We start from the raw sequence: 23,763 nt of genomic DNA on the forward strand, positions 1-23,763 counted from the left end.
CAGCAGACGCAGGGCCTTTAAGAGGGATGTAGATGCAGACTGTCGGAGCACGTCTACACAGCACGGCTAAGCTCAAAATAAGTTCCGCAGTTTGAGATATGCTAATTGCGTAGCTTAAGTTGAAATAACTTCTGGCGCTGTCTACACAGCTGTTATTTCGAGACACAGCACTCTTCCCCCGACTTCCCTTCCTCCTCCTACAATGAGGGTGACAGGAGTCAGAGGAACCAGTCCTCCAGCTCGACAGTATTTCGCCATTATGTCGAAATAACTGCTCGTGTGTAGACGCAGGCCATGTTATTTCGGAATAACACTGCTGTGTAGACATACCTCAGTGGCATGAAGCAGCAACTGCCACTAAACTCTTAAGCTACGTCTACACTGTTCTCTCTTGCGCAAGATAATATGCAAATGAGGCGAAGCCGTGAATATCACCGTGCCTCATTTGCATACTTAATGAGCCACTGTTTTTGTGCAAGGGGCTTTTGCGCAAAAAGCCCCTTGTGCAAAATGGCAGCTCAAGTTTGCTTTGCCTGTCCCAGCGGGGCTCAAATGTACGCGCTCGACAGCTCCTTTTCCAGCCCATTCACTGTCACCCCCAGGATTCCCTCTAGCTCAGCTGAAGGACAAAGGGAGGAAAAAAGGGCTGTCGGTTCTTCCTTCCCCGTGTTCCCCTGGAGCAGGCAGTAGCCCAGGGAATTATATGCATACACTTGAATGCCGTCAGGGCGTTAGGTGGCCTACGTTATATTAGGGAGGCAGAATTTGGGCCTGCATGGTAAGGGGTTAGTTGTACCTGTGTGGTGGTCTTTCTGGGAAGCTACCTGCATACATGCCTGTAGGTGCACACCGGGATCTGGAACCTCCTGAAACATACGGTACCAGGGGCCCATGTGACTAGGTGTATTTATCCATTGCTCGAAAAGGGTACAGGGATGTTGGCATTGATTGGATTAAATGAAATTCTGTGGGTGAGAGTGAATCGGTTGTTAGAGGAGGTGCGGAGCTTGTACGTTTCAGCACCTGTAGGGTAGAAAGAGCAAAGAGTGCGAGTGTTAACTGGAACAAAGCGGGATCTGTTGAAAAAAGAGCAGAGTTAAGGTTACGTGGGCTATCTTAACTGTGCATTTCTTCATTTTCAGAAGTTTGTTTTACTCAACTCAATGTTCTGCAGAGGAACAGTCTACCCCCAAGCAGCCTTACCTTGTAACTACTGTTGGGGACGGGGGGGCTTTCGTTGAGTTACAGTGTGTGTCTGTCACACAAATCAATAATATGATGGTGCTCTAACAGGAAAGGGACAGAGGAATACCTCTGGGTGCCTGCTTTTATAAACATCTACTGGTTCTTTACTTTAAGTAGATGGATGTGTAGGAAATTCCTCCCATCCTAAACAGTAACAACCCCCCCCCACTGCTCCCCCTCGAAGCATATGGTGTGTTGTTTAAATATCACTATAGGGTAATGGTGCAAGCTAATTGGCTGTGTGTCGGTGTTTTATAAAACTAGTTACACTGTAGGCAGGTTTCCAAGTATCTTCATTTTTTTATGTGCCTCTCTAAGAGGAAATAAAATCGTTGGTCCAGTGCTTCATCAGTTCTACTGCTAGTGTAAGTAATTTTCTCTTGGCAAAAGCCAGTAATGTATTGGGAAGTCTTTGTGACCTGTGGGGTTTAGTTGCCAGATTAAACTTCAAACATCTGGGCTGTCTACAAAGGTTGGCTTTGGTCAAGATGAGTTTCAAGGTCTTGTTTCTAAGCGCAGACAATGGTAAGTACGTTTATAAAGGGAAAAAGAGAGAATTAGTGGCGGCAGATTGTGCCATTTAAAGACGGGTAATGTTTTGCCTCTCGATGCTTATTAAAAACATTTGTCTACTTTCTAGGATAGTTGCTCACAAGAGGGGTGTCTTATTAATATAATAAATCACCGTCGACAGCCAATCAAAAAGCAACATTGGTTTGTGGACGGGGAGTGATTATTATAGTTTGAGTATTTCACATGCATGAAACAAAATTACTTTTTCTTTTTTAAAGAAAAAGCAGAATGTAATGAGGGTCTCGATCAGCTCAAGGCCGGAAATGGCCGGGGTAGAAGATGCGTTCCGGCTGTTGCTCGCTCAGGAGAAAGGCCTTGGAGTGTTGTGGTTTGGATTTGGCTGAGTTCTGAGCATTCGAAGGCTGCGCTTGTCAAGTACCAAGTCAACTTTAGCAGCAGCACAGAACTTGTGTACGTTCCCTGGCAGGGGGAAGCGGAGTGACCGGGCTGAGAGCCAGCAGAGCAGGCTGGGGCCAGCTGGCTCTGCTTCCCGCCGGCTCTAAGAAGTGTGGGGAGGGGCCCAACCCCCGCTGCCAGCCCCTCTGTCTGCTCACCCCTCAGGCCGTGTTGCTCGGGGAGGAGGTTTAGGAGGAGAGGATGGAATGGGGGTGAGGCAGAGCAGGGGTGGAATGGGGGAGGAAGGAGAGTCGGGGCGGGGGCAGAGTTTTAGAGGGGTGGGTTGGAAGTGGCGTAGGGGCAGGGAGAGGCGGGTGTGGGATGGAGGAAGCTGTCTTGGGCGCCACACCTGCTGGTGGGAGGGCCTGTAGGCAGTGTCTGAGTTGACGCTAAAGCAATATGGCTGCACTTGTGCCACTGTAACACTCCAAGCGTAGACAAATCCTTGGTGTGCGGTAGGGATGTCCAGGTGTAGTCGACTACACGATTCACTGACGAGCCTGGGCTTACTGGTCAATCCCATCGCCTATGTGCACCCCCCTTATTGCCTCTGTAACAGAGACAACGGGGGGGGAGCAAGCAGGAGCCAGCTCCACAGAGCCCCCTGCCCTCCCTTCTTGCTGCCTCACACATTGCATCATGGAAGGGTGGGCAAGCAGGAGCCGACATGCACGGGGAGCCAGCTTAAAAGCCGGGCGTTTGCACATGCCGGCTCCACCGAGCCGCCTGCCTCCTCTCTCCCTGCCCCCGCAGGTAAACACGTAACCGCTAACATTTCAGGGATAGTTAAGATCCCTAGTGGGAAGGAAAATACTGCGCTGCATTGGGTTCACTGGGTGTCACTGGCATTGGGGAGACTGCTATTTTGCATGTGCACAGAAGGGAGGAATAGCTCAGTGGTTTGAGCATTGGCCTGCTAAACCCAGGGTCGTGAGTTCAATCCTTGCGGAAGCCATTTGGGGCAAAAATTTGTTGGGGATGGTGCTTGGTCCTGCTGTGAAGGCAGGAGACTGGACTCAATGACCTTTCAAGGTCCCTTCCAATCCTAGGAGACAGGCAATCTCCCCAAAAAAGGGTAAAGAGCAGATTATGCAGGCAACTTTTTGGACATTTCCTCAGGGTGGGTTGTTTAACTAAGCAACCCTGATATTCTTATAACACCCTTCCTGGCTGGAATTCTGTGCCTCACTCCCCTTCTAGAAGTGCCAGTTCTGGAGCATTAAGGAACCCAGGGCCCAGTGGCTCCTGCTAACTTCTGGGAGCTACAGGGCGCCCAAGACGTGAAGTGGAAAACAAGCCACAGGTAAAAGAGGAGCAGGGTTTGTTCCGTTCTGGTACTTCGCATGGAGATGTTGCTCCCTAAAGGAAGCAGAGAGAGAGAAACCCAGTCATTTCTGGAGCAAATAGAGAGAAAATGACTGTGAGCCCATCTTGATTGCATTTAAATGATGCGTTTAGCTTTGCTGCACAGCCCTTGCTCTGAAAACGCAGGGATTAATTTCCACTCTAACTCACTGGCTCAGTTTCAGACCATCAAACTGGACTTGATTTATGGAAGATCAAATCCAATCAGTTTGCAAAGAGAACACGGCATTGCACCTGTGCGCCGGGGTGTTAAGCAGCAGAGAGCATTGAGAATACTGCTCTGGGCAGAGAACTTGACCCTGCACGGAGTTCGGCAAGTTCTTGGGGAGTATGGCCGTTTTGTCAACCTCGTGCAGCCCCGGCGTGGTGCCGTGTGGTTGCGACTGCGTGGAAGCCCCGTGTGGAAGCGATCAGAAGTCAGCTCATTCTGCTTGAAACTGAGAAAACGGGAGGGCAGAGGATTCTGGGTGGTCGAATTACATAAACCCTGCTAATCCTGGCCATGACTTCAGCACTTCCACTGCACTGCATCTTGGCTGCAGTGCGAGGCCCAGGCAGAGAGATTCGCTCCTCGTAAAATTGTTGCAATAACATGAACCAGGAAAGCTCACTCCGCAGGAGTATTTGCTATAGTCGAGGCAAATACTTGCCCTGACCCGATTCACTCCTTGAGAGAGGAGAAGAGTTAAAGAAAACTCCATCGGCTTGCGAATGGCACTCATCGGAGGGAGGCTGCGGAATTGTCATTGGTTTCTTTGAGTGGCAGCTGGGAGTTGTTAGAAATTGGTAGCAGGTCTTGATCCTGGTTGTGTCATGCTATTACAGACACCCCTTTCCTGCAGAAGCTCTGCATAGAGGAGAGCGAAGGCAAAGCCAGCACTGGCCTTTTCTTTACTAGAACGATTTTTGTGAAGCTTCAGTGGCAACTGGCTGGAAGGAGGGGAGAAAGGAACGAACGAGTCAACTGCCCCGTAATTGGCGAGTGGTCTCTGGAATGATTGCCTTCCGCCTTTCCTGCCTGGTCTGTGCTCGGCGCCACCTGCCTGGGGAGAGGGAGGTGGAAGTCTGACGCATACGCTCGCGCTCTCCCGTTGGTGCGGTTCCCCGATTGTGTGCGCTCACTGTGAGCCCGGCAGTGTCCGAGGCAGGCACATTACGTATCTGGCGCTGGGAGACAGACAGGGGGTGGTAGCCGTGTCAGTCACGGATAATAGAGACACGGTGTGGGTGAGGTCATATCTTTTATGGCAGTGGCTCATCCTCTCCAGACTACAGTACCCCTTTGGGGAGTCTGATTTGTCTTGCGTTTTACCACACTGCAAGCTGCTTGCGTACAAAACACTCGATGGCTGAAAACTTGTGTGCACGCTCAGTTTTACCATGTCATGCTATAACGAGAGTGAGTGTACGCTACCTCGAGCCATATACATATCGCTCTATGCCAGTTGAGTTGGCACTGACGAGGCGAGGGCTTGGTTTGTAGCCTGTTGAGAAAGGAGGCAAATACCTCGATGAGTGGATGTGCCCCCCCCCGAAGACCTCTGTGTACTGCTGGTTGAGAACCGCTGTTGGACTGGACCCTTTCCTGTTGGCGAATGAGAGGCGAGCTTTTGGACTACGCAGCCCAGAAGAGCTCCGTGGCTGTCACCGGCAGAAGTGGGTCCCATAGAAGATATGACCTCACCCACCTTGCCACTGCAAGATAGATCATTTGAGGCTGGTTCTCCACTGTCTTTCTGCCAATTGTCCTTGGGAGGCCTGAGTTCGTTTTCTTTAGAGCTGTTACTTTAATTTTCTGCCCCAGAGGAGGGGACAGGAGCCCCCCACGGACACACAGTTCCTAGTCCAAGTCAGAGAGAGCTGCTAGGTGCCCAGGAAAGGTGTTAGAATTCTGTGCATCCCCTGCCCCTTCCTACTTGAGACGGCCTTTAGATCTTATTCTAATTTATTCCCACCGAAACTGGATTTTCATTAAAGTGTAATATCTCTGCTCTTGAATATGCTTTGATGCATTTTATCCTGGGTTTGTTTATTGCTTTGAATTCTTGGTCATTTGTCATTTCCTTTCTAATAAACCCTCGATGGCTGCAAAATGAAACCTGGGTGTTTTTTTAAGAGAAGGCAATCCAGCCCAATAATCATCGTTATGAGCCCTTTCCAGTGTGGGGGCTGTTCTGAACACAATGTGCATAGAACTGTCAGGCTATTTAAGTTCTTTTTCATTAGGAAAAAAATTGGGGGGAGGGCTGGGAGGATTTTCCTGTCCTCCTCCTCCCCCTCCCAAGAGTATCCTCTTCCTGAGCACCAATAATCCTTGTCATTGACATAAACTGGGTGTGCTTCTCCTCGGCGCCCCGAGCGGTGGTTTGTAAGTGCCCAGAAGCGAGGTTCTATAGTGGTTGCTCTCAACCATCTGTGAGCCAGGGCACATCAAATGGCAGAAAGATTTTTCTTTGCCCCGTCCCTTGTTTCTTCTACAATACTTGCATGGGAAGGGCTGCCTGTCCGCAGTCCTCTCCTTCACGATCGTCCGGCTGCACAGCCCTGCTCTAGAGCCCTGAAAGAGAAACGCACTCAGCCCCAGCAGCAGGGCACATGGCCTGGCTGTGTCATAGTGGCTTGTAAGGGATGGGCGGGAGGAGAGGAAACTTGCTACATTTACTGTTTTAACATTGCAGCGCTAAATAAAGCCTTCAGTGCACCATTCAGGGGTATTTTTATGGAAGAGGGAATTCCTTGTGCCTTAAATTCAAAGGTGCTTTAGCCTATTCACATATTTAAAAACGCAGCCCCATAAAGCTCGTTGCAACATAACTGTATAAAAACAGACCTTTCTTTGAACGGGGGAGACAGTTCATGCTGGGCAAAAAGAAGGTTTTGCCAGGGATAGCTTGCTGTGCTCCAGGAACTGGTATATATTACAACTGCATCTCTGTCCGGGCTCTTAGCTGTATGAAAATGACACCAGAAGATGTTTTTCCCCCTTTCGGCCGTGTCCGCAGGGTGTGCTAGGAGTGTGATTTCCCCTGCTCGTGTGAGCTTCTGCACTGGCTCTCCCAGCCAGCGGGGTAGAAACAGCATTGTAGCCAAGTAACATGGCTGAGCCACCTCCAGCCAGTGGGTTTGTCCTCAGCGTTGCTCAGCTGTCCTTTCGCTGTGCCACCCCCTATGTCTAACTTGGGACAGATCAATCCAAGCTACACAATTTGAGTTACCTTAGTAGCATAATTCAAACCAATATAGCTTAGATCTACTTACCGTGGGGTCTGCACTATGGAGGTTGACAGAAAAATCTCTCCTGTCGACTCCCCATACTTATCTCATTCTCCTGGAATCCTGAAGTCAACAGGAGAGTTATTGGCAGTTGATTTAGTGGGTCTTTACTAGACTCACTAAATCGAGCGCCGGTGGATCGATCACTGCAGTGTCGATCCACCCTCTAGTGGAAACAAGACCTATCCTTTAAATCGACCTCCATACCTAATGACTGAAAGGTAGCCAATGTGACACCAATATTTAAAAAGGGCTCTAGAGGCGATCCTGGCAATTACAGACCAGTAAGTCTAACTTCAGTACCAGGCAAATTAGTCGAAACGATAGTAAAGAATAAAATTGTGAGGCATGTAGAAGAACATAATTTGTTGGACAAATGTCAACATGGTTTCTGTAAAGGGAAATCATGTCTTACTAATCTATTACAGTTCTTTGAAGAGGTTAACAAACATGCAGACAAGGGGGATCCAGTAGATATAGTATACTTAGATTTTGACAAGGTCCCTCACCAAAAGCTCTTGTGTAAATTACATGGCCATGGGATAAGAGGGAAAGTCTTTTCTTGGATTGAGAACTGGTTAAAAGACAGGAAACAAAGGGTAGAAATAAATGGTAAATTTTCAGAATGGAGAGGGGTAACTAATGGTGTCCCCCAAGGGTCAGTCCTGGGACCAATCCTTTTCAACTTATTCATAAATGATCTGGAGAAAGGGGTAAGCAGTGAGGTGGTAAAGTTTGCGGATGATACCAAACTGTTTAGGATAGTCAATACAGAAGCAGACTGTGAGGGACTCCAAAAAGATCTCACCAAACTGAGTGATTGGGCAACAAAATGGCAAATGAAATTTAATGTGGATAAGTATAAAGTAATGTACATCGGGGAAAAATAACCCCAACTATGCGTACAGTATAATGGGAGCTAATTTGGCTATGACAAATCAGGAAAGAGATCTTGGAGTTATCATGGACAGTTCTCAGAAAACTTCCACACAGTGTGCAGCGGCGGTCAAAAAGGCAAATAGGATGCTAGGAATTATCAAGAAAGGGATAGAAAATAAGACACAGAATATCTTACTGCCCCGTCAGAATATCTTACTGCCCCTGTATAAAACTATGGTATGTCCACATCTTGAATACTGTGTACAGATGTGGTCTCCTCGCCTCAAAAAAGATATTTTGGCCTTGGAAAGGGTTCAGAAAAGGGCAACTAAAATGATTAGGGGTTTGGAACGGGTCCCATATGACGAGCGGTTAAAGCGACTGAGGGGGGATATGATAGAGGTATATAAAATCATGAATGGTGTGGAGAGGGCTGATAAAGAAAAGTTATTTATTAGTTCCCATAATAGAAGAACTAGAGTACACCAAATGAAATTAATGGGTAGCAGGTTTAAAACTAATAAAAGAAAGTTCTTCTTCACACGGCGTGAAGTCAACCTGTGGAACTCCTTGCCAGAGGAGGCTGTGAAGGCTAGGACTAGAACAGAGTTTAAAGAGAAGCTAGATCATTTCATGGAGGTTAGGTCCATAAAAGGCTATTAGCCATGGGATAGAATTGGTGTCCCTGGCCTCTGTTTGTCAGAGGTTGGAGAAGGATGGCAGGAGACAAATCGCTTGATCATTGTCTTCGGTCCACCCTCTCTGGGGCATCTGGTGCTGGCCACTGTCAGCAGACAGGGTACTGGGCTAGATGGACCTTTGGTCTGACCCAGTACGGCCGTTCTTATGTTCTTAAGACGTTAGACCTGGCCAGCAATAAATGAAACATTTAGCCTGCAACAACTTTGGTTACTCCGCTGGACTAATTATGAAGAAAGGTTGAAAAATGGGGCATGTTTTGTCTAGAGAAGAGCAGATGTGGAGGACACGTGCTAAGTTTTCACATATGTAAATGATCGTTATAAAGAGGCGTGATCAGTTTTCCATTTCCACTGTAGGACAAGAACTAATCCGCTTAGTCTGCAGCAAGGGAGATTTTAGGTTAAATATCACACCAGCTTTGTAGCTGTAAGGATAGTTAATCACTGGACCGAGGAGGGTCCTGGAATTGCCATCATTAGATGTTTTTCAGAACCGGTTAGAAAACATCTGTCAGTTTTCATCTAAGAAGTCAGTTAAACATCTAACAAGTTTACTTAATCCTTCCTCATCATGCATCAGAGGGGTCGCCGTGTTAGTCTGAATCTATAAACAACAAGAAGTCCTGCGGCACCTTATAGACTAACAGATTTATTTGAGCATAAGCTTTCGTGGGCAAAGACCCACTTTGAAAGATGCATCATGCAGACATTTGCTGGGTGACCACCTGAGGTTCCTTCCAGCCCTTTTCTCGCTTGTAAGCCTCATTGTGCAGCTCATGGGTAGTACTTAGTCCTGTTGAACCTCCGTGTTAGGTGGGGTGGCAACATAGGACCCAGTTGTTTGGTATTGAGTAGATGTCCTTTTAGTTGTCCTCAGGGTTCGCAGGTGGAGGGATTTTCCATCAAAATGTTTTTTGTTAGAAATTGCCGATTTGTCAAAACTGAAACTCATTGTGGGAAGATGCCAGTTTCTATTCCGTTTTTGACAGGCAGTGCTTATAAACAGGGCTTGACAAGCGGCGGTGAGCCCTGCTCGCCAGCCGTGCGGTTTGACACGCTGCGCATGCGCTGATTGCGCTGCGGCGCCGTGCCGGGCTAAAATCTACTCGCCCCGCGTGAGTAGATTGCCCCCATTGTGGAGCCCTGCTTATAAATCCATTTCTGGTCAGAGCGAGAGAAATACTCCGGACTCGCCAACAGTGCTGTGGTCAAGCCACTCCCTAGGGATAGCTCAAGCCTCTTATTCAAGCAGAGAAAGACATTGCACCTGGGTCTCCCATATCCCTAGTGTGTGTCTTAATTACGGGGCTGTTGGCTCTTCTGGGATGCATCCTGGTTCTGTGTGTGTGTTTGGTTTGTTGCAAAAGAAGTCGGAAGATCTCGGTGTCATCCCTTTGCAGCATCGCGGGAAAAAAACCTGCTCTCTCAAAAACGTTCCTGGGACAGGAAAACTATTTCCCATCCAGTTCTTTGGGTGTGTAATTAAGATGAGACAGTAACAGGCAACGGAATTTCCTTGCAAGCTGTCATGTTTCAGTAAACTGAAGGACTGTTCTAACTTCCCTTATCAGTCACTGCTGCATTGATCACCTGAAAACCTTGGGATTAAAAAATAAAATACTTACTGCTATCTTTCACCTCTTGTGAGTTCTAGACAGTGAACGGAAGATTTGAATACCAGTGTTTAACATTCTGCCTACAAGAGAGCTCCATTCTTTTTTTGTACACGGCTCTGAAGGGTTTTATGATGCTTCGATGAGTTACAAAATACGCTACATTGGATTGAGACAGAGGGAAGCAGTTGGGTTGGCACTGGGGTAGTGTTGCACTTTGTCTGCCCTACAGCTTCATTGCTGTTGCTCCCTAGTGATAGCTCAGGGCAATTGCACTTGTATTTCCCCATTGTAGTCCAACAGTATCCTCTGTCAGGCATCCAGCTCCCTGGCCATCACCTCTCTTGGATAGCAATCTGGCTCTCTCTTCTCACCGGCTGTTTCCAAGCTGACCTGTTCTTCTCCTGGTGAAAGTCGGTCTGCCTGCAGAGACCGGCTTCCTTTCTCTCCTCAGAGAGTGTAATTGCTACTGTTACAAGGGACCAGAGAGTGCCTTCCAAGCAAGCATATTTTATTCTGAAGGGAAAAGCACAACACAGAGAACACGTGAAAAACAATAAAAGAACTTACAGGGTTACAAGCTCACCAGAGATCACTCCCTCCAATATAAGCTATGGCAGGACAGTCCATCAAACCCCACCTGAGATTTCCCTGTGCTTTCAAGTTTGCTGCAGCCTTTGTTCAGAGTGAGAACAAGCCCGACCTGTAAGACCTTCTTAGACCAGTCTTTCTCACTCATCCCTGAGGATTTGGGTGCTCTCTGGACCAAGGGTCTGTGTGCTTGCTGGGTCAGAAGGAAGAACCTGGATCAGTTTAATTTTAAGTTATTTATCTCAACATCCTTTTGCTGTCTGCTGGTCTCTAGAGAATCCGGTTTGAACCTTGGAAGAGACAGTGAACAGGTCATCAGCCAGACGATGGGTTCCCTCCCCAGGTCAAAGTGTCAGACATCTGATAGTTGGAGGAAGAACATTAGCATACCCCCTTCTCCACGAGAAGTTACTTAACGAGTAGTCCTGAGGCGCCTTAGGGACTAACAAATATATATATAGTATCATGAGCTTTTGTGGGCAAACCCAACTTCCTCAGATGAGCTGAAGTGAAGAACAAAAAGGGGACTTTCAAAATTTATAACCGAAAAAGAAGAGCGGGGGGGAGAGAAGTGCCTGTCAATTGTAGGCCGGTGCTAATGAGCCTAATTGAGTGAGCTGGAAGATTTTGATGTCGGTGAGGTGTTGAATGTGAGGAAAGCTGCATCCGGTGCATGTCTTTGTTCCGGCCCAGGGAAACCGTGTCAAATTTGCATGTGATGGTCAATTCTGCGCTCTCTCTCTCTCTCTCTCTCTCTCTAGTTGGCTTGTGAAATGCCTTTGTAGGAGAATGGCTTCTTTCTTGAGTGCCTAGACAGGTTACAATCCCAGTATCACTTACTTGTTGGCATTTGTAATAAGTGGAACCGAAAGGTATTAAACTGAACTCAGTAAGTTTTGTCCAGGGTATTGCAATCTATTCCCATCTGTCACACCTAGCTGACATGTATTACGCTGACAAACCATTTATATAGCACCCCGCATGTCCATGGCTCTTTAAGAAACAAAACGAGCACTCCCTGTCTGTCTGGTTGTAATCTGGATACGATGAAACAAACTACCGGGCACCTGTTGAGGAGAGGGATGAAGGGAAAAGATTAACAGCGAGGAGAGTTCGCTCAAAGAGATGCTCCAGGATTTAAAATCATAAGGGCTTGGGTGCTCTTTACACTTACTTGGGTGGCAGGTGCTGAGGCGTCTCGGACTGGCTGATGTGTGTGTGGGGGCGTTTGTGGGGGGGGGCGCGTGAGAGGATGTGGGGGGAGCTAGGGTTGGGTGGTTACAGCTGCGCTGGTTTGGTGTGGTTAACGTTTTCATGTATTGGAAGATTCCAGAAGAGCACGATTTGGAGAGCCAGACCCGCAAGGAGAGGGAGTGGCGGTTTCTGCGCAACACCCGCGTCCGAAAGCAAGCGCAGAAGATCATCCAGAAGGGTGAGCTCTCAGGCATTTTTATCCTGTATCACAGCCAGCGTGATGCCCCTGCTACCCCCACCGCTGGGCTTAGCCAGGGCCTGTCAGCACTCCTGTAGCACAGACCATGAATCCCAATCCACTCTGCAAAGCCGGTGTGAGACCAGGTTTCACTAATCACTGGCCTTTTTCATGGGTGCCCTGAGGCGATCAGGAGCTCGGTCAGTCATAAAGTGTTTCCCTGGGATTTGTCTTGACATTTGCAGGGCTTGTTTATAGTTAGCAGGGGCCCCTGCTCACGGGATTGACTTGCCTGTGACAAGCATGGACTTCCTTCCCGTTTGAATACCCAGCTGCAACGCTGTCACGTAAGGAGCAGAGGCACCCGTGGCAGGGCCAGCCAAAAACGATCGTCCTTGTACGGAACCATCTGGGTTGAACTCGGAGTGGGAAATAATAAGAGACCGAGGGGTTTGAGAGAGAGAGCTGCCACAAGAGGTTTTCCTGCCCAAAAGAATGAACAAGGTCTGCAGCCTGTGTTGGGTCTGCAGCCTTGGGCAATCCGAGACGGCTGGTCCACAAGTCCTGAAGTGCCCAGCACAAAATGGATCATTTAGAAGCTCATAGGAGATAGTGTTGATTTACCAGTTTGGCCTTTCCTTCCTGTCCTGCAACGCTCTGGTGGATAGTGTATGTTACCTTTTGAAAAGCATGAAAGACCAAGCATGGCAGGTGAAGCTCCGGGGTCCCCACCTGGCCGGAAGGGCACGCTCAGGGTTTTTGATGTGTAGCAAATGCTACTCAGGTTGCCAGTCACGCAAACCCTCTTGTCCTCGATGTTTAGCAGGTGTCTGAATGACCCCAGACCTATCCCCTCCCTCCCAGCTCCAGAGAAGATTGTTTATTGTGTCCCGTTACATTTCTGCGACATTTTTCTGTTCAGCCTCATTTACACGCTTGGCTTTTCCTCTCAGATGCCTTGGGTCCGTCCTTCATTAGCATGCATGTTCGGTGCTCTGCTGAAAGCTAATCTTGCTTATTTAGACCTCTTGATGCATTTACAAAGTGACAGTCGGGCGAGGGGTTGGTTTTTTTAATGTGTTTGAATTCAGCTTAGCCCACCGGAGTGGCCCCTGGAATTTACATAACTATGAGGAGACCTGATGGTATTACTCATTCTGCTGCTTGCTTAGTCAGCAAGTAGCGAGGACTGAGTCTGTGCTGTTCCTCTGTGCGTGTTCGAGACGCTTTCCCCACAGAAGAGAAAGTTTTGGGTGTTTGTCTCATATGAGATGCTGGCGGGGAGAGGCTCGGTGTGAAGCGTTCGTCTGCTGAGCAAGATGCCGAGACTCGGTTTCTCGTGTGCAGCTGGAGGGCTGGCAGACTTGAGTGTAACTTGGTGGGCGGCCTGGGGTTGTAACATGGTGGAATATCGTAATGCAGGGGAGTGCAGGAGATGGGTCAGGGCCATTTCTGAATACAGATGTGCACGGGATGCGGGCGGGTCGGTCAGCCTGAGGGGATAGAATCTCTTCACAGACAGGTTCGGATTCGCTCACACAGACCGTGAAAGTGAAACGCAAGGTACTTGTGAAAAATGTCACAACCAGCATCTTAAATAGTAACACATTAATATAGACTTAAATCAATTCATTGTCAAACTGTCCCAAGGAGTCTATATCTGCTGACAAGCTGTTAGCTCAGGATTCTGCTAGCAGCAGAAGTGGAGCGGAGCTAACCCTGTACGCTGGCAGAGAGCTTGAGTCTGGCTTTTATTCAGTTAGGTTTTCAGAAATTTTGCAGTGACTCATGGTGCCACCATGATTATCCTGACGGTGACGGCCAAGGTCAGAAATTCTCCGGTCACGCACTGTGTAACTGCCTGCGTACGTAAATCCTTTGAGCAGTTCTGCACTACAGCCAACAGTCGGCTTAAGGGATGCAGCTCCAGCTGGTAAGTAACACAGCTGGAGCCAACATACCTTAAGCCAAGTTTCGATGCCATCCCCACAGCAAGGAGGTCAGCAGGAGAAACACTCCCATCGACTTCCCTTACTCCTTCCGACTGCAAGGAGTACCACACTCGACAGGGGCACCTGCAGCGTTCAAATTAGCAGGTCTTTATTAGGGATGTCAGTGTGTAGTCAATTACATTGACGACTATCGACTACCCCAGTGTTTCTTAAACAAATAGGCAGTTGGAGGTGTATGCAGGAAACCAGCAGAATTAAAAATGGCCACCCTTAAAGGGGCAGGCGCCTCTTTTTTTTTTTTTTTTTGCTTAACTTTTTCCTGACCCTCCTTTTTTTGCTCAACAAAAAATCCTCGGTGTTCCTCATTTAAAAAAAAAAATTGTTTGGTGTTCCTCGGTCTTAAAAAGTTTGTGAAACACTGAACTACACAAATCCTATCAACTACATGCAGCCCCCTCCCCCTCCGCTGCCTCTGTATCACAGGTAGCAGGGGACAGGGAGCTGGCTTTTAAACTGGCTTCCCATGCGTGCTGGCTGCCATGGAGCTGATCCCTCCCTCGCTGCCTCCCACAGAGGCAGTAGGGGCGGGTAGGCGGGAGCCAGCACACGCAGGGAGACGTCTTTTAAGCTGGCTCTGCATGCCTGCCCATTCCAGTGAGCGGCCTCCCCCTGCTGCCACCTCCCAGAGAAGCAATAGCGTGGGGGGAGCGGAGGGAGCGAGCTCTCCATCAGTGCTGGCTTCCATGGAGCTGCTTCCTCCCCTCCCCCCAACTCCCTCAGAGGCAGCAGCACAGGGGTGGGGAGTAGGGCTGATGCTCGAGGGGACCACCCCACACTGCCCCCCCGATAGAGAGTCAGCAGCGTGGGGGGCAAGCGGGGGTAGGAGCCGGTACACATGGGAAGTGGCTTTCAGGCTGGCTCCCCATGCATATCAGTAGAGGCAGCGAGGCGGGGAGGCAGGAGCCAGTGCTGGCAGGGAGCCTGCCCTCCCCCACGCGTGCAAACGTGTAACCACTAACATTTCCAGTGATTGCACGTTTACACGGATGCCCGATAGTTAACCTCCCTTGTCCTTACCAGACCCGTTAAATCGACTGCCGGAGGATGAACTGCCACGGTGACAGAGGCATGCCCTTTGTGAAAGGGTTGCCGTGGCTTCCACAAACACGGGGCCCCCGTGTGTAGCCAGTCGACCTGTAAACGAAAGGCAGCGGTTGGCATTTCTCATTCGGGTTTGGCATGAACCTTTTACAATAGTAATATAGACACGGATCGTGTCAGTGACATTTTGGCTCTGGCAGCCCCCTATCACGGCAGTGTCCTCAGCGGCTAGGGATCGGAGGCCGGATGTGAGATCCGAACCCACGAACGCCTGGCCCGCCGGCCACGCTGGCTAGCGCTGACACGCACGGTCTCGGAGAGAGATGCTTTCATCGAGTTTAACGTTTGCCTGAGAAGCCCAACTAGAACTGCAGGAGAGCGAGGTGGCGAGAGAAGCCGGACAGGTCTTCACTCTCCCAGAATATTCCAGCCCCCTTCTCCCGGAGAGAGCCCACCTGCCAAGCATCTCCCGCTTGGGCATCTCCCGTTTTCTTCCCTAGTGGAGTAGGGTGGGGCAGGAGAAGGTTCAGCCCCAGATAGGCTGGTTAGGGGGCGCCAGCAGGGTTTGGTCTCTGATCAGCATGGCAAAAGGGAAGGGTTCTGGGTTAGGGAGAGATTTAAACTGTTATTGATCATGCAGCACCATAAGTATCGGTGGAGCTGCTAAGCAAAGAATTCTACTACACCAGGGCCCCAAGGGATTCCTGCTCACCCGACAGGTTATGGGCAAGGAGATTTTGGAAGGCAGAGGATGATAAAGGGGCGTGTGAAAGAAGGCACAGCATTAGGTGGGCCAAAGGAACTGGCTAAGCTTAGAAGGAGAGGCATGCGGGGTGGGGACTGCATGGACCAGATAGCGAGATGTCCCTTCTGAGGTTTGACTCCCACGTACTGAGTCTGGGTTTTCTCTCCTTCCCCCCTCCCCTCCCCACCCCCAGGTATTTCTCGGCTGGATGATCAAATCTTTCTGAACAGGAATCCAGGCGTGCCCTCCGTGGTGAAGTTCCACCCGTTCACGCCGTGTATCGCTGTCGCGGACAAAGACAGCATCTGGTGAGTTTCTGCCTTTCTGATCCTAAGGGATTGGCTTCCAGGGTCACAATTGGCTACGTGGGGACTGTCCGCCCCAGTGATGGCTGCCAAGTGACCCGAGCTCTTTGTTGGGGGGAGATAGGCTTGCCCCCCATTCGTTCCTCTGTCCACTCCCATCGCCGTTCTCCTTCCAGCGGAGACGGGCAGGAAAGGTTTCTGCAGCCTAGCTGCATTGTTGCTAGCATTGTCCAGAGCAGCACGTAACCCCCCCACCTTAGGGCTGGACACCTTGGTCCCACACGGCCCCGCTCCTATTGGCTGGACCCACAGAGACAGCAGCTCCTCGAAGACAGGTGCAGTAAGGGAGGCGTTGAGTCTGCATCTCTCCTTTGTTAAACAAACAGGCGGCTTTCTGTGTCAGTAGGGAGCGGAGCTGGATCGGTAAGAGGCCAGGGGATTAACCTTACCACATTCCCCACAGAAACCAGAGGTGATGATGTAGAAAGGCACTAATAAAACGCCGCTCAATAACCTAATGAGAAAAGCAAATGGAATTGGTACCCAGTGTGTATAACCTGTAGTAGCACTTAAACGGGAACGTTGCTTTTTACGGCTTATGCCGGGAATGCAGATCTGACCTGCTCTTCTGCTCACTTTCCCAGTTTTTGGGACTGGGAGAAGGGTGAGAAACTGGACTATTTCCACAATGGGAACCCTCGCTACACCAGGATCACAGCAATGGAATACCTGAACGGCCAAGACTGCTCTCTGCTCCTGACTGCCACGGGTGAGCTCAGCCGCGGTCCCCAACCGGCCATGGGCAGGAGAGAGGGGGAGTCGGCTACCGGCTCCCGGGGCATGTGAGATGTTCGGAGCCCTCCCCTCGCCTCTCCTTTATTGGTTTGGGCCCTTCACCCTTCCATGGGAATTCCAAGCCCGGGAGGCTTTTGGGTGAAGTTTATGGCCAGCCCCGTGGAATAACTTCAGTCACAACTTCAGCCTGTTGTTAATGGGAAGAAAATCCAGTCTATAGTAGACAGTGAACCACGCCACAGCTGTGCTGTTAAACACTGTTCCTAACATGGGTTTAGCTGGAGAGGGGGCCTGGCCTGTCTGCCAGTCTAACTAGGGAGGGTAAAAAGCACGTAATTAAGTAACCGTGTAACCGCTGGAAAGGGCAGTGGTTAGACGTGAGGCAGCCGTTGACTCCCCAGGAGCCGGTGTGCACAGGGAGCCAGCTTTTACTCCCTCCTGCCGCCCCATGCTGCTGCCCCTGTAACAGAGACGGCAGCAGGAGGCTCCCTGGGAATCGGTGTACACTGGGAAATGGCTGTTTAGCCGGCTCCCCACGCGTACCGGAGCCTGTGTGTAACCGTGAGGCCAGGCTCATCGGTTAACTGTTTTCTCGGTGACGCAAATTATAACAACTCAAATGGTTCCCAATTCTCTCCCTGTCCCTGACAAGTCACCTGGGAAAAGAACGTCTGTCGACCGCCCTCTTGTAGTGTTTGCTGTTCGTTGGCCTCTGGAGCCGTAAGAGGATTTATTTCTTGGGGGACATTGTCGTAAAGGTGTCTGTCTGAGTGATTTCAATTGCTGTTCAGAATCGGCGCCAACGCGGCAATTGGGGCAGAATGAAGAAACGTGTGAGAGGGGTTGCGAGACCTCTCAGACATTTCGGGTTCAAATGACAGCTTTCTAGCACAAAAAGTTTCCCAGTGGGACATGATGCCGGGGTGAGGGGCTTGCGCCTAGGAGATGGGCTTCGGTTCAGCTCTCGTCCTGGGTCGTGGCTTTTTGGGTTTAGTAGTGCGCTTTCGTTCTTGGCATTGGCCGAAAGGAGGGAGAAGAGATATAGCCTAGTGAAAATGATTTTTTTCTGAGAGGGATTTACAGCCAACTTAAGGTGCTCCAGCAGGGCCGACGGCCACTGCAGGCCCGGGGACAAGGTGTGGGAGGCAGGTCTACCCCCCAAAAGGGGCAGGGCCTCGGGTGGAAGGCTGGGACGGGGGCAGGCAGCCCTCAGCACTGCTCAGAGCACAGCACTGGTCTCCTTTCCCTCCAGCACTCAAAGCCAACTAAGTGACATCTCAGCAGGTCTTTTTTCTGTCCTCCCCAGACGACGGTGCGATCAGAGTGTGGAAGAACTTTGCAGACCTGGAGAAGAATCCCGAGATGGTGACTGCCTGGCAAGGCTTGTCGGACATGCTGCCAACCACCCGAGGTGGGTCTGTGCTGCATTCCCATTTGGGGGTAGAAATAACGTCCCCTGGTGGAATCTTTTCTAGGGATCGGTAAAGTGGAACAAGTTGTGTATTCCAGCCTGCGCTTACATCCTTGTTAACAATTTTTTGAGCCTCGGAGTGGAGTCTTACCAAACCATGGTAAGGGATTCCTTCCCACTTGGCCACAAAACGCCCAGACACAACCTCGTGTCAGCTACGTACGACTGAAGTAGCCAGGTGGGGAGTAGCAAAACAAGAGAGAAACCTTCTCTGTAAGTTGAGCGCTTGGGCGGCCACCCAGGACAGGTTCAAATGTCACCCAGCTGATCAGCAGAGCACCCATAGGCAGCAGCATGTGTTTCGGTGGGTGGTGCACGTCCGCACATGTGTTGGTGCACAGAACAAAATTTATTCCACTTCTGGATGGAAAAAATTAGCAGGAGCATTGCAAGAGAGTAAAGGTGAAGGCTAATTCTCCAACAGTGGCACAGCCACATTGTCCATCATCAGCTCCACTGGAGTTGAACGGAGCCCCACGAGCTTACGTTTCTCCTGAGGAGAGAGCTGTAGAACAAGGTTGTCCTGAGCACTTTCCTCCCCAGAACTGGTTCTCACGGGGGGTTATGTCCCAGCCCCCCTGTGAGTTTGATGAATAGCTCCTCCCTTTCCCTACGGCTGGCCACTCACCCTCTGCATGCTGCACTCGTGACCACACTAAGCTTGTGTTCCGTCTTGGCCCTTCCTCCCTGCCGTTTATTGTGAGTTGAGAGCTGGGAGAGGAGCAGGCTGCCCCACCTGGTGTGGACAGGATCGTGGCCCAAGCCACCTTCAAACTTCAAAGCTGCCAGTGAGGCTGCATGTGGCCAGGCCCCCCAGCCAGCACGATGCCCAAACCAGGCTCCAATTCGGGTGACTGTGAAATCTGTCTCAGGCATCGCTGGGAGAGGTGGGGGACACGTTCTCCCCGGCCAGGGAGACATCAGTGATCTGACAGTTGCCCTCTGTCACTTGACCTCTGTTCCAAAGACCTGCTGCAGCTCAACCAGCTGTTCTGGGTTTGATGCCGGTGCCGCTGGGGGAGCTTCTCTGGCCCGCACGATGCAGGGGGCCGGACTTGGGTGATTGCGATGAATCTTTATGCTCCGGCAGCTCTCACTTCTCAGCCTGTGGGGCTTGTCTCGGGCGCCTGGCACAGCTTATGTGAAAACTCCCTGGTGCTAATCCAGCGTGACTCAGCTGGACCCTCCATGACACGGTCGGAGCGCCAGCACAGCCCTCCCGGGTTCCTGGCGCTGTGTTAGGCAAGTTTTCCACCCAGGTAACCTCGGGTTTGTCCGCAGAAGCATTTCATTCACAGGGAGCCGGGTGTGAATCTGCCCCACACTTGCCTGGCTCTGCCGATGCGCACCCAACAGCTTTATGGGCCGGGCCTTAGGAGGGTAGATTCCCACTGCAGGGTAGATTCCCAGCCTCAGTCATGTGGACGGACCCTTTGTTACACGTCTGGAGATACTGGCATGACCAAAGCTTGCTGCAAACGAAATGTCCATGGAGGTCCGTCCGAAGGCTGGCAACGCTTACCCCTCCCTCTTCCCGTGTGTCTCCCTCTAACGTCCTCCCCCCTTTTCCTGCTTCTCTTGTTCCATGGCTGTTTAGCTGTTCGTCGGGTTTGACCTGTGCTGCTTCATCTGGTTCGGAACGGGTGCCTCTCCCTTCTCCCCGCACAGTCTGTCCCTGGCTCTGTGGCAGTCGGGGGGAAGTGTGATGGCTCTCACCGCAGGCTCTGTACCACGCTGTCCTGCGGGCACGTAATTAATTACAAACTGCTGGGGCTTTGCCGCGTGCTGTGAAATTTGCCGTGGTTGAAACCTGCTCTTTGCAAGGACAAAGCGCAGGAAGGAGCTGGTGATAGTGTGTTGAGCTGTTCAGTGTCCAGCTCCTTCCTCCTCCTGCTCTGGAGCAGAGGAGAGAAAAGCACCAGGCCGCCATGTCAAGCTGCCCTTGGGACGCTCATTCATTTGGTTTCTCTTTTCTCCATTTCTTTTCCCCAAACATCAGCCTTTGTGAGTGAGATGCCTACGCTCTTCCCTCCCAGGAATCAGGATATTCTTTCCATTGTCCTGGTAATGGACTCCCCCCAGATCACTGGCGTCTAGGAACTCCCCATGGGTCCCATTAGCATCCGCTCCTTGTTGCATAACGAGGAGAGTTCACAGGAGATGCTGACAAATGCAGACTGAATGCCTTCTGGCTCGCTCCCATTTTTCTCCCCTGCTACCTCCATGCACCTTCCTCAGGGCAGGGCATTTGCTGCTTACGTCTTGCTCTCCACAGACCTTGAATGCAGCAGCAAAAAGGAGGTACACGGGAGCAGGGCTTGACATTGCAGAATAAATGATGAACAGAAGCAAAAGCTGATTGTTGTAAGCGTGGGGGAAGTCGTGCTTGCCAAGACAGCAGGCCTGAAACGTCCGGTCCTTTCATCTTACGCATCTTCTGCACCCTTTTCTGTGGCCTAAGCAAATCCAGGCTTTGCGGCTTCCTTTGCCTTTTAAGCAGGGAGTGATTGGATTAGACGGAGAAGAGGAGAAATGTAGGTTTCCTCATGGGGAGAGAAATGAACTCATTCCTTTCAAAGGGAAAGGATTCCCTTGGAAATGAGATTCGTGATTGAAGAGCTAGCGTCTGCTGCAGAGATCCAAGTTGCATTCCTGTGCCGAAGCTGCTCTGTTTGCTGTCTCCATTTTCTCCATCTCGCTTCCTCCTTTTTTACAAGGACATTGACATGGAAGCTGGAGTTCAGCCGTTCTTGCCAGTGATCTTCCTCTCCCTTCGTCCGCACCTGTGTCAGAATCCTTTGTCTGTGACGCAAGCCTCGTCTCAAGAGCAGCCAGGATCCTGCCTTGGCCTGGGAATAGATGAGACTGTTGAGAAACCCATCACCTGACTGTGCAAGTTTCTCATTTGTGAAGAACAGGCTAGCGTGGGGAAAGGAGAAATTCACAAAGCACTTACTGGAGAACGAGGGTTCTTCCTGCAGGGGTCTGGAAAGCATCAGCAGGTGTATAAGTGATGGGAGTTGCGTGGCTTTAGCTCAGTAATTTCGTCTCATAACAGCAAAGTAGTCTTACGTGGTGGCCATCCGTTCCTTCGCAGCCTGAGATGCTAGAACCAGTGCGAGGCCGTAACGCCCTTGGAAAGTTGCTTCACTTTCACTTACATTAGTTTTAAAAAGATTTAGTGAAACTGGTGCAACACTCTGTGGGGACAAACTCATTCTGTGTTACGATTTCCTTATTTCAATCCCGTTTAAATGGCTAGGAACCAGGCATGAGCTGTAGTGAAAACAGAGTGTTAAATCAAGACTTGCACCAGCGTGGGTTCACACCATTGGTTAAACCACAGCAGCTTTCTTGTGCGGACAATCCCTGAGCTAGAGCCGAGGTCTGAAAAGGACAACGCTCGTGTTGCTAATAGCCTGATGCTTACAACTAGGCAAAACTTAGAGCTGCAAACCTGATGGGGAGTGTCAGGAAGACAGGGAGCGTTACCTAGTGAGCAGTGTAGGAAGTGCTGTAAAGACGTGTCCCTGCTGTCGTGGGGTTCACGTCTTTACTGCCAACATGGGGAGGTTTGCAAGTCAGTGGCTTGGTTAGTAGCTGGAGACCCCAGGGCTGTCAGAAGCAGCCTGCAGAAGAGGACTCAAAACTTTGGGTACATCTTCACTGCGGCGCTATTTCGGGCTACCGGAAGTATCCTGAAATAGCTTTTCTGCGCCTATTGACGCAACCCATTATTTCGAAATAGATTTTGAAATAACGGGCGGCTTATTCCAACATCCGGGTCACCCTCGTTCCAGAAGGGTTAAGGGGAATTTCAGAATAGCAAGTTATTTCGAAATGTGGCTCTGGGTAGACGGCACCAAATTATGAAATAAGCTATTTTGAAATATTTTCAAAATAAGCGACGCAATTTCTGGCCCAGCAGAAGCATCAGGCTGCGGCCCAGCCATGTCTGTGAAACCAAGAAATGGTGTAAACCTCTCCCAGGAGTGAAATTGCATCTCTCACTTTGTTCTTCCTGCAAGAGGAGCCGTATCCATGAGGAATTCTGGAACACAAAGTGGCCACCGGCAGTCTGAGCATCTCAGCTCTTTTAAACTCCCGTTTGGGGACTGAGGAGCATGTGGAAACCACCAGCTGCCTTGAGTCCATCTAATTACCTCTACTTAAGCGCTCTCCTCCTGTCGGCCACTTGCATAAACCCACGTGGCTTTCCTGTGTCCGGCTTAGCAAAGAAAACCTGCATGTGACTCCCCACAATGCTGTGTATGAGACCTCCCTGTTAGCAGACTGCCCAGCTCGCTAGCTGAATACGTGGCGTCCCATATGCAAGGAATGAGCAGGGGTCTCTGCGTCTATACGCAGCCAGGCCCTGTGTATTCGCGGCCCCCTGCAGTGTCTTTTGCTGTCCAGGGTTTACGAAAGCTAGAAACGAGCATGTTTCTACAGCTAATTCCCTCTTAAGAGTTGCCACTGGCGTGCCTGTAAATTGTGTTCTCTGACCGAGTGTCCATTAGCAATCGCACGGTGCAGGCGAGTCCGTTGTACTGCTGCGCTGCTGCGCTAACTGCCTGGGACCGCCGCCTGAAAGGCCAAAACCTGCCTGGTTTGGGTTCGGTTTGACCTGTGCCGACGTGTATGCCGGGGGTTGTTTCTCTTTCCATGTGTTCCTCTCCAGTGAGGTCGTGCCAAGGAACAAAACTTGCCAATCAAATCTGTGGTGTAAGGCAAACAGGCTGAAGCTCTTTAACGGCTTCCTAGGGAAAGGCTTCTGGGATTAAAACCAACCCAGGGCCTTTTCTCTGGGTGGAAGCACACGCTTGACTTGGGGCTGCTGCTTTTCCCTTCCCTGTTCTTCTTTCCTTTGAGTTGCTTTTCTAACTTTTTTAAGATTTATTTTGCTTTGGCTGACTCGCTTACCCTTCGCACCACCCCTTATTCCCTGTCTTCTCACAGGTCTGGCCCGAAGGGTTTCAATCTATCTCGACAGAAGTAAACAGGGAGGTGAGTGCTTTCCTTCCTCTTCCCTATCAGCAGCTGGGGTGGGCAGGGCCTTCTCGTCAGACCTGGCATCCCATTGAATGTCAGCCCGAAGGCTTAGCTTCTTCTGCTCCTCCCGTTCCTGGCCTTGTCTACACGCGTGACCATTAATGAATAAAGGGGAGTGTTGGGAAGAGTAGTTGATGCTTTCTGCATGGACCCAGGTGCCCGTTCGGGAGGACAGCAGGTCCGTGGCGTGGGAGCGTTTTGCAGGGCCGGGGGGAGACGTGGTTCCTCTTCTGAGTACATCAAACTCCTTTGGTAAGAAGGTGTCAAACCATCG

The 23,763-nt window shown here is 50.4% G+C and overlaps 1 protein-coding gene across 6 annotated transcripts in view; it reads left to right on the forward strand.

The window, feature by feature from the left end:
• RPTOR (regulatory associated protein of MTOR complex 1) overlaps nt 1–23,763 on the forward strand; it is a 306,816-nt gene that overhangs the window by 255,439 nt on the left and 27,614 nt on the right. For 4 of the 6 annotated variants that reach the window (XM_075904085.2, XM_075904088.2, XM_075904089.2 and 1 more), the window contains 5 exons: nt 11,963–12,068; nt 16,060–16,174; nt 16,816–16,940; nt 18,273–18,377; nt 23,397–23,444. In XM_075904085.2, coding sequence (XP_075760200.1) covers nt 11,963–12,068; nt 16,060–16,174; nt 16,816–16,940; nt 18,273–18,377; nt 23,397–23,444 — 499 coding nt within the window. The remainder of the gene's footprint in view (nt 1–11,962; nt 12,069–16,059; nt 16,175–16,815; nt 16,941–18,272; nt 18,378–23,396; nt 23,445–23,763) is intronic. The other 2 variants (XM_075904087.2, XM_006119354.4) reach the window with 1 other exon arrangement.

This window comes from Pelodiscus sinensis, chromosome 20 (assembly GCF_052426305.1).
Source record: "Pelodiscus sinensis isolate ZL-2025 chromosome 20, ASM5242630v1, whole genome shotgun sequence".
NCBI lineage: Eukaryota > Metazoa > Chordata > Testudines > Trionychidae > Pelodiscus > Pelodiscus sinensis.